Source organism: Neoarius graeffei, chromosome 1 (assembly GCF_027579695.1).
Source record: "Neoarius graeffei isolate fNeoGra1 chromosome 1, fNeoGra1.pri, whole genome shotgun sequence".
In the NCBI taxonomy this organism is placed as follows: Eukaryota; Metazoa; Chordata; class Actinopteri; order Siluriformes; family Ariidae; genus Neoarius; species Neoarius graeffei.
Window position 1 is genome coordinate 48,448,661 of NC_083569.1, and position 15,217 is coordinate 48,463,877.

At 40.4% G+C, this 15,217-nt stretch overlaps 1 protein-coding gene across 2 annotated transcripts in view; it reads left to right on the forward strand.

The window, feature by feature from the left end:
* smchd1 (structural maintenance of chromosomes flexible hinge domain containing 1) overlaps positions 1-15,217 on the forward strand; it is a 127,324-nt gene that overhangs the window by 91,356 nt on the left and 20,751 nt on the right. For both annotated transcript variants that reach the window (XM_060932905.1, XM_060932911.1), the window contains exons 29-38: positions 1,545-1,663; positions 2,193-2,354; positions 5,495-5,623; positions 6,363-6,442; positions 6,583-6,743; positions 6,838-6,953; positions 8,610-8,671; positions 8,906-8,993; positions 11,256-11,387; positions 13,880-14,029. In XM_060932905.1, coding sequence (XP_060788888.1) covers positions 1,545-1,663; positions 2,193-2,354; positions 5,495-5,623; positions 6,363-6,442; positions 6,583-6,743; positions 6,838-6,953; positions 8,610-8,671; positions 8,906-8,993; positions 11,256-11,387; positions 13,880-14,029 — 1,199 coding nt within the window. The remainder of the gene's footprint in view (positions 1-1,544; positions 1,664-2,192; positions 2,355-5,494; positions 5,624-6,362; positions 6,443-6,582; positions 6,744-6,837; positions 6,954-8,609; positions 8,672-8,905; positions 8,994-11,255; positions 11,388-13,879; positions 14,030-15,217) is intronic.

The window sequence follows — 15,217 nt, forward strand, 5'->3', positions numbered from 1 at the left end:
TCCAAATACAGAAATGAAACCTATGAACGAGTAGGGGTGTCCAAACCTTTTTGACTGCTCCTCTGTTATGGAATGCTTTTGGCTGTTTACTAGAATTCATGATTGCAACATCTGACAGGTTTTCCCAGACTGCCCCCCACACACAATGGCTTAACACCAAGAGTATTATAGGCTCATTTTATCTGGTGATCCCCAGATGTTCTATTTTAGGGGTGTCAAACTTATGGCCTGTTGGCCAGGACCGATAGTTTCCAATGCTGCCCTTTTCAATAAATGTATAATCCATGTTCTACAAGACAATTTTAAAGGAACAGTCCACCGTACTTCTATAATGAAATATGCTCTTGTATGAATTGAGACGAGCTGCTCCGTACCTCTCCGAGCTTTGCGCGACCTCCCAGTCAGTCAGACGCAGTCAGACGCGCTATCACTCCTGTTAGCAATGTAGCTAGGCTCAGCATGGCCAACGGTATTTTTTGGGACTGTAGTTAGATGCGACCAAACTCTTCCGCGTTTTTCCTGTTTACATAGGTTTATATGACCAGTGACATGAAACAAGTTCAGTTACACAAGTTGAAACGTAGCGATTTTCTATGCTATGGAAAGTCTGCACTATAATGACAGGCGTACTAACACCTTCTGCGCGCTTCGGCAGCGCATTGATATGGAGCTCAGATATCAATGCGCTGCCGAAGCGCGCAGAAGGTGTTAGTACGCCTGTCATTATAGTGCGGACTTTCCATAGCATAGAAAATCGCTACGTTTCAATTTGTGTAACTGAACTTGTTTCATATCACTGGTCATATAAACCTATGTAAACAGGAAAAACGTGGAAGAGTTTGGTCACATCTAACTACAGCCCCCAAAAACACCGTTGGCCATGCTGAGCCTAGCTACATTGCTAACAGGAGTGACAGCGCGTCTGACTGCGTCTGACTGACTGGGAGGTCGCGCAAAGCTCGGAGAGGTACAGAGCAGCTCGTCTCAATTCAGGTAAGAGCATATTTCATTATGGAAATACGGTGGACTGTTCCTTTAAAGTGTAAAAAGAGGTAGTCTACTGTTATACCAATAGGGGGCAAAATAGAGTAATAAATCCAGGGTTGCTGACAAACAACCAGCTGTTGACAAAATATTAACCAAATTCTTCATTAGTAAGGCCACATCTATCTTCAGAATCCAACTGTCTTTACTGTATGTACATCTGCTTGTGTAGCATACCTTTCAGATCAGTGCAAACAAATTAACATATATTTAAAAGGAATTTTTAAGATGATGTTGGACTATGAAACAGATTTTTGTTCTGGTCCACATGGTATTGGACCGAGTATAATGTGGCCTGTTACCTAAGAGTTTGAAGCCCCTGTTTAATTAATTAATGGATTTTTGTTTTCTAAAGCCATTTTGAAACTAACGATTGTTACATGCTTTATATTATAAATAATCATTCATAGAAATGGTGTTTTACCATCGGCAGAATTCACCTCCCTGTCCCAAAGTCATCCGCTTTAGTTATTTAACCTTAGTTTTCTCTTCCTTTGTAGGTGTTGAGGTGATTGATCAGTATGGCAATAAGACAGATGCTCTAAGTGCTGAGAGCATGAAGGCAGTCAGTGTGTCTGCAGATAACCTTGATGAATCAGCCCTGAATTTCGACTGGCAGGTAGACAGATCGAAACAGTGCAATATCCTTTCTTAAGGAATCTTACTGCTGCCACAATAAGAAAAAAAAAAAGTTTGTTGGAATAAGAGAGTTGAGAATTTGTTTATTAATGTATCTACTGCTGAGGATTTTTAAAATTAAATTTATTGAAACCTAGCAGTAATTTGTGTCCATCAGAAATAATTAGATCAGTTCTGTTGAGTATCTCTTGAGTCCTGATGAAAGCTAAAAATCTGGTAATGCTACCTGCACATAATAACTTGTAAAGGCATATCTGACAGTAACAAGTTGCTTTCTTATAACAACTAGATTGATTTGATGATGTTTTTATGTTGTTTAAGAAATAATTTTTAAAGCGTTTCTTGTAATGAGACCATAATGGTGAAGCAGAAAAATGAAACCTGGCAGCAGTGTACTTTTGGACCCATCCAGGAACTCTTAAATCAACATGTATGTTAAACTTATCTTTAACATGGTTCAAGGGAGTTGTGTTCTGTCTGTGTGTGCATGCGCCTGTGTCTACATGTAGGCCAGTACAGGGACAATGGTGGTGACTGGCATTCGCTTTACAGAAGGCTTCCCTGGTCCAAAGGAGTTGTGTTTTAAGTACCAAAATTTTGAGGAGTTTGCCAGAGTAAAAGTCAGTGCTGGACTGCCGGCAAAAATCACTCTGCTGAAGGCTCCCGAAGTGGTAAATAGCACATACACATGCCCTCGTAGAAACATCAGTAAAGCTACAAATATTGTCTTCCTCTTGCACTTTCTCATTTATCTTGAAACACATGCAGACAAAAAAGAAATCCATATTTTCACTTGTGCTTGACTTTTTTTTTTTTGATGGCTCGAGTGACTGTTAATTGACTGTTAATAAGTCTAGTGAAGTTTAGCAAAATTAAATTTTCAGAAAATGTTCCTTTTAAGAGCAACATTTAATGGTTAATCTTTGTTCCCTTGTAAATTCCTTTCACAGTGTTTTTGTAATTGAAATTCTTACTTGTGTGTGATAAATACTGGAAGAAGTTCCTGAGACAGAGAATCTTATAGAACAGAAATGGCAAAACATCACGAAGGTGTATTGTGAGACAGGCGAAAAGCTCATTGGATATCAAAACAGAAGTTTGGATAACGGAGAGCACATGGAAAACAGTTGACGAAAGAGCCAAGATCAAAGAAAAGCTCCTCAGCACGAAATCTTCAAGACTGAAAGAACAACTCGAGAGGGGGTACAACAGCGAGGACAAAGAGGCCAAAAGGAGTGCCAGAAGAGACAAAAGATCCTTCCTAGAAGAGAAGACACAAGAAGCTGAAACAGAAGCTGCTCATGGTAACCTTAGCACAGTGTACAAGATCACCAAAGAGCTAAGTGGAAAGAAAACTCAATCACCCCCAGTAAAAGACAAGACGGGGAAAATAATTTCTACAGAGAGGGAGCAAGCATCCTGCTGGGTAGAGCACTTCAGATCAGTTCTCAACAGCCCAGACCCTTCAGTCCAGTTTGAAGAGACACCCACAGAAACGGGCTAAATATCAACATCAACTCTCCAACAAGGACAGAAGTGATCAAGGCAATCAAGTCAAGTTTGTTTGTATAGGACTTTTAACAATAGACATTGTCCCAAAGCAGCTTTACAGACCTTTCAGATCAAGTCCATGAAGACAAGAAAAGCTCCTGGCATTGATCGCATCCAAGCAGAACTACTCCTGGCTGATGTTGAAATAGCAGCAGATGTCCTTGTCAACCTTTTTGACAATAACTGGAAAGAAGAAAAATCCCTAAAGACTGGTGCAAAGCTCTTGTCAAAATCCCAAAGAAAGGAGACCTTGGGGATTGTGACAACTGAAGAGGTATTACCTTACTATCCCTACCAAGCAAGGTTTTCTGCAAGAGCCTTCTAAATAGGATTGACAGTGATCTGGACCCCATACTCAGACCTGAACAGGCAGGATTCAGGAAAGGAAGAGGATGCATTGATCATATTTTCACACCTGAGAAACATCATCGAGCAAAGCTTTGAATGGAAGCCATCATTATACATCAACTTTATTGACTTCAAGAAGGCTTTCGACAGTGTGCATAGAGACACCTTGTGGAAGATTCTCAAGTCCTATGGAATACCACCAAAGATGGTGACTCTTCTCAGTAGCTTCTACAAAGACTTTGAATGCCCCGTCATCCTCAATAACAACTTGGTTTGCAGTGGAATCTGGAGTAAGACAAGGTTTCATCTTCTCACCAATGTGGTTCCTTGTCATCGACTGGGTGATGACAAAGACCAGACCAGAGGTATCAAGTGGACTCTGTTCTCATCACTTGAAGATCTGGACTTTGCTGATGACATTGCCCTCCTTTCCTCCAAGTATGACCATATGTAAGACAAGACAAACAGACTGAACCACTATGCAAGGCAAATTGGGCTACAGATAAATACAGCCAAGACCCAAGAAATGCGTTTCAGTACCACCAATGCCAGTAGCATTAGCATAGAAGGGACTACCATCAAACGAGTCTGTGATTTTACATACTTGGGGTCAGTAATCAGCACAGAAGATACAACAAAGAAAGCTATCAAGAATAGACTGGCAAAGGCAAGAGCAGCATTTCATCAGCTCAAGTTCATTTGGAAGTCCAAGCTTTATAGCCGCAAGACCAAGATCCGCATTTATAACAGCAGTGTCAAGGCCATCCTTCTATGTGGGAGTGAATGCTGGAGAGTCAGCAAGTCCAACATGGAAACATTGTCCAGTTTCCACCATGGGTGTCTCAGGAGGATAAACAGAATATTTTGGCCCAACAAGATGTCCAACAAAGACCTCCTCCAGCTTAGCCAGACCACATACATCGCCAGTGAAATACAGCACAGATGACTTCAATGGCTAGGACATGTGCTGAGGATGCCACAGACAAGTATTGCGAGGGTTGCACTGCGATGGACCCCGCAAGGCAAGAGACCAAGGGGCAGGCCAAGGAACACCTGGCGAAGGACCGTTGAAGCAGAACTTGAGCAAATTGAGATCACCTGGAGTGAGGTTGAGACCAAGGCAAAAAACCGTGCCGGATGGAGGGATCTTGTGGAGACCTTATGTGGGAGCGAAGAGGATAACAACTTGTGTGATAGGTTTTATTCTATGAGTCCAGTTTGTGAGGAGTCTCAGGCTGTGCACATTTGTTTACAATGCAATCAGTGGCCGAATTGTGTGTTAAGATATGAATTGTTTTGGAGATTAAAGTATTAATAAGCTGTCACCATGAGTAGTTCACTTTTAGGCCCTGTCCACACGGCAACAGGTTCAGGTGAATCCGATAAAATTTATCGTTTCGGCTTGGCGTCCACACGGCACCGGCGTTTTGGGTGCCCCAAAACGATTTTTTTTGAGAACGGTTTCCAGAGTGGAAAAATCTGGCAATGGCGCCGTTGCAAAGTCGTCTGGATGAGTAGAACGGATTTGTTTACGATGACGTCACAACCACATGACTAGAACAAGCAGCACTCACTCATTCACGCCGGGTAGAAGAAGGGGTTTATGCGCATGCGTCCTACTTCTTCTATTGTTCTGGTGTCTCCGATGGGACCGTCTTACAGCGCACGTAGAGGTGTGGCATGTGTATTGCATCGTTTTCAGCAAGCGTTGCGTTGCCACATGTACCTGATATTTTACTGATCCGTTGCCCATGTGGACGCGATATATATATATATTTTTTTACCTGCTAAAAAAAAATCTCGTTGTCGTGTGGATGTAGCCTTAGCCAGCCCCCCCCCAGTCATAATTACCATAACAGTAAGCACACTTGAAATCACACTTTGTTTTGTGTGTGTTTTTGTCTGTTTGTAGCCCTTACATGTGATAAATGGACAAGGTTTGGACACGCCATTCCTGCTACAGTTATGTGACGAGTGGGGAAATCCTGTTCCAGATCAGCGTGTTGTCATAGCAATTAAAACTCTCTCACCACAACTCAAGGTAGCTCCGAAATATTGATGCACTGAAATAAATGTTCTTGGTGAAATCCTTCCAAATTCAAAAGCTATTTTCCCCCTGAAAATCGAATAGCAAATTTATTCAATGCTAATAATAAAAGATCCAATGATCACAGTTACGCACAGTGACTGTCACATTGCTCAGACAGTAGTCTTGGCTGCAGGGTTTATATTACTGTGCTCATTCTAATGTTATCATTTCTGTAATAACTTAAACAAGCAACAGGGAAGTCTTTGGATCAGAGGGCTTGATGCTTTGTATGGGTTTTTTCTTTTTTTTTTTAAACAACAAACTGCATTTTTTTTTTGTCTTATTAATTTCAAGAGGGAACTAATTTTTTTTTTAAAGTATGACGTCATCCTATTCTGTTAAATCATTGTAATTGCTGGCAAATTACTGTGGTATAAGAGGAATATAATAATTTTGGATGTACTGCTACAGGAAAATAATCGATAAGATGGTGTGTGCAGTCTGTTACCAACCCAGAATTGATTATTTTCCTGTAACAGCATGTTCTGTCATGTTTTATTCCTTACTTAGAGTTATCATGACTTGCATGTTTTTGAAGAATTCTGGTAGTTAATTCAAAAGATCAAAATAGCAAAGCATTTTTAAATAAAATTGTTAAATTTTTATTCATGTACAAGCAAATTTGTCATTTTTGGCTAATTAAATTTGAGTCTATCCTAAATATCAGTTGGTGTATGTTTGGGTGCTGTAGGTTAAATCTTCGGTGATGTCCCAGCCTGTGGATGCAGAAGGAAAGGCCAGCTTTATACTGGAGACCATAACAGCGACAGCGTGAGTAGAAACCAGCATCAGTTAAAGCAGTTTCTTTTATTTTCACATAGCAATTATGACCATTGTGCCTAATTAACGACTATATTTATGCACACTTTTTTTTTTTTTTTCTTAAAAACATTTTGATTGTCTATCTGCAGAGGAGAGCATGAGCTGGAGTTCCGAGGATCCTTTAGTAGAAACAGTACTATTTCTGGCCCAGTTGTGAAGCTCTGTGTGATGCCTGATCCCAACAACCCTGTTAAGCTTCGTGTAGAATATGACCGTGAAGCCATCTTAAGAGCAGGAGCTATTTTCCCTGGTATGTGTTTGTTCTCTGCAGAAGAAGATATTTCCGTGTTGAGTATTTAAAATGCACACGCTGATCTTGTTATTGACTTTTTCTGCATGTGCAGTGTTCATAGTAACTGTACTCTCTGAAGAGGGTGGGCCTGTGAAGAATGTAAGTCCATCCAATCTGTCTATGCTACTTTGGCAAGGCTTGGCTTCAGGATCTCGTCCTCCACCTGGAGTGAGTTACACAAACAAAACCTTAAAGCAGATACGCAGAACCTTTATTTTTAAATACATTTCTGAGTGGATAGTATCTCCATCCTTGACTCTTGTATGCTGCATAAATGGGAATAAAAATATATATTTTTGAGAGTAAAATCGACCGCAAAGTTGGGATTGGAGCTGCCCCGCTGAGCCAGCCAGCCCTGAGCGCGTGACGTCACGGCTGTAACCGGTTTTAAGGCCGAGGCTTTTAACAGCTATAGACCAAAGTCATATAAATAAAAATTTATGGTGAAAGTAAAAAATCCCATTACCGACTCACTCAACTAAGACTGATTTGACTTCATTGATTGTGGGTTGACTCTCATTAAAACAGGATAGGTGTGTTAACTTATGCAGCATACATGTACATGCATGCATTTTCACTGATAAAACGTAAAAGGCTGATTAAATAATCAGATGAACTGAGACAATCACATTCTGAAGCAAATTAAATAATCTTATGCCGGTAACTTAAACACACAATACACAACTCCATGTGTATTGTAACAAGTTACATGGATTAATCTAAATGCAGGAAAACAACGTGTTGTTTTTTTTATCCAAATGAGAGTCATAGCTTACCCATCTGTGTTCTCGCTTCTTGAAGGCCGATCTTGTGGCCGATTATTTTGAAACAATCTAACTTTCAGTTGTTCGTTCAGTTCTCCATTCATTCGCTTCTTCCACGTAAGGGCGAGATGGCAGCGATATCCAGTTTAGAAATAAGACGGCTGCTCCAGTCATTCACTTTTCTTCATACTGTGCGTTCCGCCATTAGTGCTGTTCTCAGGCAATTACTAAAACCCGGGACGGAGCAAGACGTCACTGGTTTTGGCAACAACCACAGGGAGGTCACTGCCCGAGCGATATGTCTCAGCTCACTCTGGGACAGCTGGTGCAACTGAACTCACTTTTCTTGTTAAAAATAAATAATAAAATAAATACTTTCCTTTTCTTGTAGTTTTCTTTTCCTTTAATTGTTGGTACTGCACCCTCTTTCAGTACGGGCTTATAGCCAACGCTCCTCAACAGATCAGAGGTCTCGTACGAGTCTTCAGTAAAATGTGCAGAGCAGAGGAGAGACCACTTCATAGCTGCCCAATGTGCCCGTGAACTTCTCACAAAACGCGTCCAAATCTTTGCAGTTTGAACATTCTTGGGCCATGAATGCAACGCAAATCCACCTTCAGTTGTGTTGCTGCACCCGCCAGCAACACATCTACATGGCATGGCGATAAATTAGCTCAGAATGGAGGATCGGAGTTGCAGTCAGCTGTGAGTTTTAGTATAGCGGAAATGGCGATGAGATTGATAGACTTCCTGCTGTGACGTTACGGACGTCAAGGTCATTCACTCAGACCGCTACCTATATGAATCACTTTAATCGTAAAAATTACTGTATTAGATTTATTGTTAACGCTTAAAACTATTCCTGTGCCATTCTTGAGGTCTCAAGGTCAAGTTTATTTGTATAGCCAATTTAACAATAAATATTGTCGCACACATTGAAGCCACAAGGCATTTATAAACGAAAGTGAGGCCATGGCTCTGCGTATATGCTTTAAGAACTGTATTGCTCCTGTAGTCACATATAATGATTTACAGCTGACGTGCATATTGATGATTTCAGGTAATGGCACTTAAATGTAGTAAACCCAAGGACAAGAAAAATGACGACCACTTTTACTTCAGGTAACAAGTTTTGCAAAACCAGTATTACAGATTTAGTATGAAGAGTATTAGTATGGCTTACTAGATGCTTTTTTCTAGTTTTAAAAAGCATCTCACAATGTTCTTATAACTTTATTATTATTACCAACAAATTTTATTTGAATAGATGCCCTTATATGATGATTTGACTTGTGGTTTTTGTGTTTTTGATTTGTTTTTTGTAAATTAAAATTATTTTATTGTCCATTCTCACAGAGATAAACAGATTCCTCCCCGCGTCGGAAAGTATGTGGTGCAGTTTATCTTGGCGGCAGAAAAAAGCAAGTCCCTCTGGAGCAGTCAGGTGAGCCACTGACACATTCCTCGTTCTCATTATTGGCTTCCAGCTCTCCCCAGTATCCAAAATGCACATAGTAGTATTTCCTGTAAATAAAAAATATACATCATGAATATTCATAGTCCTATTTGTAGATTTTGACCGCGAGTGGCCTTGTGGTTAGTGCGTCCGCCTATCGACCGGGAGATTGCGAGTTCTACTTGCGGTCGGGTCATACCAAAGACCATCATAAAAATGGTACCTACTGCTATCTGGCATGGCACGCTGCAATACAGATGAGTGGGGAGTCAAACTTTCATGGTTACCAGAGGACTAGCCCCCCACTGTAACCCTAGCTATATAATAGGTGAGAGGCCGAGGGCTACCGAAATGGAGATCAGCGCCGCGCCTTAAAGAGCTGGTTAGTACTGGGACAGGAGACTGCCTGGAAAGACCAGATCCTGGCATGGAAGGGATTTGACATTATTATTATTATATTTATTTTTTTTAATTATTTTTTTAATTAGTCTATGTGTCAGCCCTGTGATGACCTGGCGACTTGTCCAGGGTGTACCCTGCCTTTCGCCCGTAGTCAGCTGGGATAGGCTCCAGCTTGCCTGCGACCCTGTAGAAGGATAAAGCGGCTAGAGATAATGAGATGAGATGAGATTTTAAAAATTATTATTATTATTATTATTTTTTACTTGTAGATTTTAAGGCATTTTGTCATTTAGGGTACAATCACTTAAAAGTAGACAGATGCTTATTTTGCATTAAAAATGGAAGTGAGTCTAGTAAGTTTTCTTGTTTTTGGTCTTAACATGAAATTGTGCATTTTAACATGCCACCAGTGTCTCAGCATGATTTGGACTGTACAGTACCAGTCAAACATTTGGACACACCTTCTAATTCAGTGGTGTTTTTTTTCTTTCGTTTTATTCATTAAAACACACTTCATGTCTTAAAGTGCACATCACGGGTAAATTCAGGAGCAAGATCAATGTAATTCTCCTATTTTATATTAAACTTTGGTCAAATATCTGTCGCATTTTGCATTCTCTGCAATTTTTTTACCTTGCGCAATACCAGAAAAATTCAGTTGAAATCAAGCCATTTGAGGCGAATTGGTCCGCCTCTAAAAAAAAAAAAAACCTTGGCATTTGGATTTCCAGGCAAACAATGATTTTCGTGACGTCGCGTGCGGAACGCCTCCTTCTGAATCCTACGTCAGCGCTGGTTTGTTTATGAGAAAACGACCTGGTGGTTTTCTGCAAATTTCTTCAACGTTATCGCGTAATTATTAAAATGGTTAACAGATGTATCGTAGGAGGGTGTAGCAACACCAATCTTGATGGGATTAGTACTCATCGTTTTCCAAAAGACCGGACAATGAGAGAGAAATGGGAGCGCTTCGTGCGAGGCACCTGGAAAAATTGGCTACACAGGCTGTGCACTGAAACTGTGCAGAGCTCGCGCAGCCTGCTGGCGCTTCTACAGGTAACGTCACGAATCTGGCTCCAGACTCCCTTGGGATTTTTCCAGACGCATTTTATTTTATTTTTTTCTGCTGTAGACAGATGGCCTTGTGCAAAATTACCCTTCTGGATGAGTGTGTAAAGGGACATGCTTTCATATAAAAAAAAAAACGAAATTGGTCCAGAATATGCACTTTAAAGTAGTGATGGATGTCGTTTCTCTTTACTTAGTTGAGCGCTTCTTGACATAATATGGATTACTACAGTTGTGGACCAGGGCTATTTACTGTATTTTTATTATTATTTACTGTCTTATCTCAAACACATTAATAAGGCAAGAAATTGCACTAATTAACTTTTGATGAAGCACCTGTTAATTGAAAAGCATTCCAGGTGACTACCTCATGAAGCTGGTTAAGATAACGCCAATAGTGTGGAAAGCGTCATCAAGGTTGGCTACTTTGAAGAATCTAAAATATAAAACATGTTTAACACTTTTTGTTTGTTGTTTTTTTGTTTACCGCATAATTCCATATGTGTCATTTCATAGTTTTGATATCTTCAGTAATGTTCTACAATGTAGAAAATAGTCAAAATGTAGAACAACCTATGAATGAGTAGGGATATCCAAACTTTTGGCTGGTACTGCATGTTTATATGTATATTCTGCATCTATTGCTGTTCTTTGACTTAAATTGTGTTGTGTATATTGTGTGCATCTCTTGTGTTTATTGTCTTGGTCAGCAAATTTTGTGACACACGTGGCACTTTAAGGGTAACGGATAGAATTTGTTTTTTTTCTCCGTCATATCAGATTGCTCTGAATATTCTTCCCAATAAGCCAGTCAAACTCGTCCCAGACACACCCCCTGGAACTCCTGTGGTCTCCAACAGCAGCACTGTAGCTGATCGCACTCTTCTTGAAAGGCTATGCTTGAAGATTATGGTGAGTTGCTTGAGGTTGATTTAATAAAAGGGATTAATACCTCCAGCACACCTCCATTAAAATCATTCTGACCTGAAAGTGTCATTTCATTTTTATTGCATGTATTGTTGAGGTTGATTAATTAATTTTCTCTGTATGTCTAACTCTCTTACTTGCTTCATTGTTTTACATGTTATTTTGTTTCAGACAGAAATATTGCGTTCACTAAATTAATGTGGGATTGACTGAGTGAGAAGTTCAGACCTGATGGAGAAATTGGGTACTTTTTATGAACGTGCCCCAGTGTTCCTGTTGCTTCTTCCACATTGCAGATCACTGCCTTCGTTATACCTGTCTCACTAATGCGAAGTGTCTTATTTGCATGAATTCCAACCAGAAGTAAAGTTATAGAATTTTTATAGTCTGGTTGCCCCCAAAGGGAGGGTGAAAATTGCATTTAAAGATTCACTTCTGAATCCACTGGCACTGAATCTACATCTATAACCTAATCTACGTGCGGCAAAACCTAATTACTGACACGTTTATTGAAATTGTATGTTTACAATTAGAAATGCATTATCACTTTGATTATCAGCATTATCCACATCAATTTCTGACTCATCACCCGAAGTAAAAATCACTTGCTGCATTTAAACACAAACATCATCTTTTCACTTCATGTAATTAGTTCAGTTAGTTCTGCTCTGCTGGTTAAATTGAATTTTATAAATGTCTTTCTATTAAGCCATTGAAACATTTTCAACCTTTCTTTATCATCACAGGATATATATACCCCACCCCACCCCCAGTTTTAATGGTGTGAATATGCATAGCAGACATTTTAATGTCTTGGAATCTGTCCTGGAGATTAGGTTTATATCTGTGTTGCTACGTGCAGCTATTCAGCAACTTGATCAAAGCCGGACATTCAGTACGTGAGAAAATTGTGCTCGACTAACAAGGTTTTAATGACCTTTTAGGTATTTAGCACTGCCAAGTCAAGTTTATTTGTATAGCGCCTTTAACAATAGACATTGTCGCAAAGCAGCTTTACAGAATTTGAATGACTTTAAACATGAGCTAATTTTATCCCTAATCTATCCCCAATGAGCAAGCCTGTGGCGACGGTGGCAAGGAAAAACTCCCTCAGACGACATGAGGAAGAAACCTCGAGAGGAACCAGACTCAAAAGGGAACCCATCCTCATTTGGGCAACAACATGACTATAACATTAACAGTTTTAACATGAAGTCAGTTTTGTTGATGTTATAAACTCTTCATTAATGGAAACTTGAGTACAAAACTGTTCATGACAACTGCAGTCCTAAAGTTAGCAAGTCAACTGTAGTCCTCAGCCATAAAAGCATTACTGTAAGTGTCCAGAGCATCCTCCAAGTGGGACTTTCAACTGTCCATATGGGGCCGTCCTCTACAGGAGCGATGCGATGAGACTCCAGCCAGACACAGGGCACCAGGATGGATCAGGCAGGTCCAAGTAGCGGGGGGAAGAGAGAGAGAGAGAGAGAGAGAGAGAGAGAGAAAACACCGGTTGTTAGGTATGCTCAGTGTCACCTGAATAAGTAGAAACAGTATACATTTTGCGCTGAGTTCAAGCAGGGACTCCGGCAACTAACTATGACAGCATAACTAAAAGGGGAGAGGCAGAAGGTAACACAGGCATGAGGGAGCCCCAGGACATAAAGCAGCAGGCACTACACCATCAACAAACTCGAGTGAGCAAGCGAGTGGGGGACTGACGGCATCCATACATCCCAGTTTACCAAAACACTCTGTCTGAGGACCCTCCAGATCTACACCTTTACCTCATAAACACCATTAACACAAGGCTTGACTAAACAGATATGTTTTCAGCCTAGACTTAAACGCTGAGACTGTGTCTGATTCCCAAACATTACTTGGAAGGCTGTTCCATAACTGTGGGGCTTTGTAAGAAAAGGCTCCACCCCCTGATGTAGCCTTCACTATACGAGGTACCAGCAGATAGCCTGCACCTTTTGATCTAAGTAGGCGTGGCGGGTCATAGAGGAGCAGAAGTTCACTCAGGTACTGTGGTGAGACCATTCAGTGCTTTAAAGGTCAATAGTAGTACTTTATAATCAATACGAAATTTGATTGGGAGCCAATGCAGTGTGGATAAGACAGGGGTGATGTGGTGATATTTTCTAGTTCTAGTACGGACTCTTGCTGCTGCATTTTGAACTAACTGGAGCTTGTTTATGCACTTACTGGAACATCCAGACAATAAGGCATTACAATAATCCAACCTGGAGGTAACGAAAGCATGAACTAGTTTTTCTGTGTCGTGTAGTAAACACTGCCTTTGTTAAACACAATATGGCCTTAGAAGCCAGACAGTAAAGGTTAGGAAGTAGCTTGTTCTTTATCTAACTTTGTCTTCATGTCACTTAGTAGAATTTAACATAATCTGGCAGCAGGAGAAAATATGATAAAAACTAATAAGTGTTTTGTGTGGTGTTGTTCTTTCCTCATAGGATGAGTACAATAATCCAGCTGGTATGGGGATTAATGGAAAGGTGATTCTGACTGTGACGACTCTTGCTGATGCAGAAGATCTTCCTATGTTTGAGAACAAGGCCAAGAGTCTAACATATGAGCTTATTAATGGGGAGACTCTTATCACTGTGAGTGTGTGGGTGGTTATAATGATGTTACTTTGATTCAGTGAGTAATAACACTTAAATTCAACAAATTTTGAAGGCTCTGCTAATATATTGGAACCCATGTCATGGTTGTCTTAAAAGGAAATATCCATCCTGAGAAGCATTATATTTGTTGAAAGATTAGTGATGAGCTTAAAGAACCTGGCGCTAATTTGTTGGTTGATGCTGTATTTTCATTATAAGTTAGAGGGTAGTGTGATGCAGATAAGTCACAGTAGAACACTGTTAGTGCTGTTACAATACATGTTATTAGGAGAGAAATGGTCAAGGATCTCAAGCATAAGGGAGAACACTCAGGTTTTGCTGTTGGCACAGAAAAACACAAAAGCAGGAGCTTCTTTCATCACTTGCCACCATATGTCAGCAACAGTGAGGAAGATGACAAAAGTTGGACTCCAAGTTCCAGAATTTAAAGCCGCTGTATGGAGCAGTTGTGCTGAGTTAGGTGACATGATCAGCACAAAGTGTGCTCAGCTGTTTAGCGCTCTGATGCATCAAGTACGATATTTGTTTGAGCAGAGTGTACAGATGAGGAGGCGAGAGAGAGAGAGTTGAACAGAGAAGCAGCTAGGTAGAGCTGAAGCAAGGGCTCTGGCAGCACTATCAGTAGGTTGTCAAATGTCCTAGTGGGTAATATAGGAAACCATTAAAAACAAATACCAGGATTCAACAAATTTGGCCCAATTTTGTCATGGCCAACAAATTTCCAGCATTGCGCCTGAATATGAGCATCGGGAACGACGAATTGGCTTTGAAGTGTGACATAATTGAAGAACACAATCTGGGACGCCCCGCAACACCCCAACAAGTCTCGCATGTCAGACTTTTTTAGCTAACCAGCCTTAGGGCGATGAGCTATTGCCATCATTCGGCATCCGTCGTCCATCCACAATTCGCAAAAATTGCTACTGCTCCCTGAATTTTCAATGGATTTTGATTCTGATTGCTTTGTTTGGAAGATCTAATCAGTCTGCACAAAATGTATTCCCTGGTTTTATGATTTCTCATTAACAAGTTGCTAATTAGGCCGATAAATGAACTTTCAAGAAAATCGCTACTCCTCCCTGAGTTTTCAATGGATTTCGATTCGGATTGTTTTGTTTTGAAGATCAAATTTGTTCTAATTCTTCTCATGAAGAGCAACTTGGC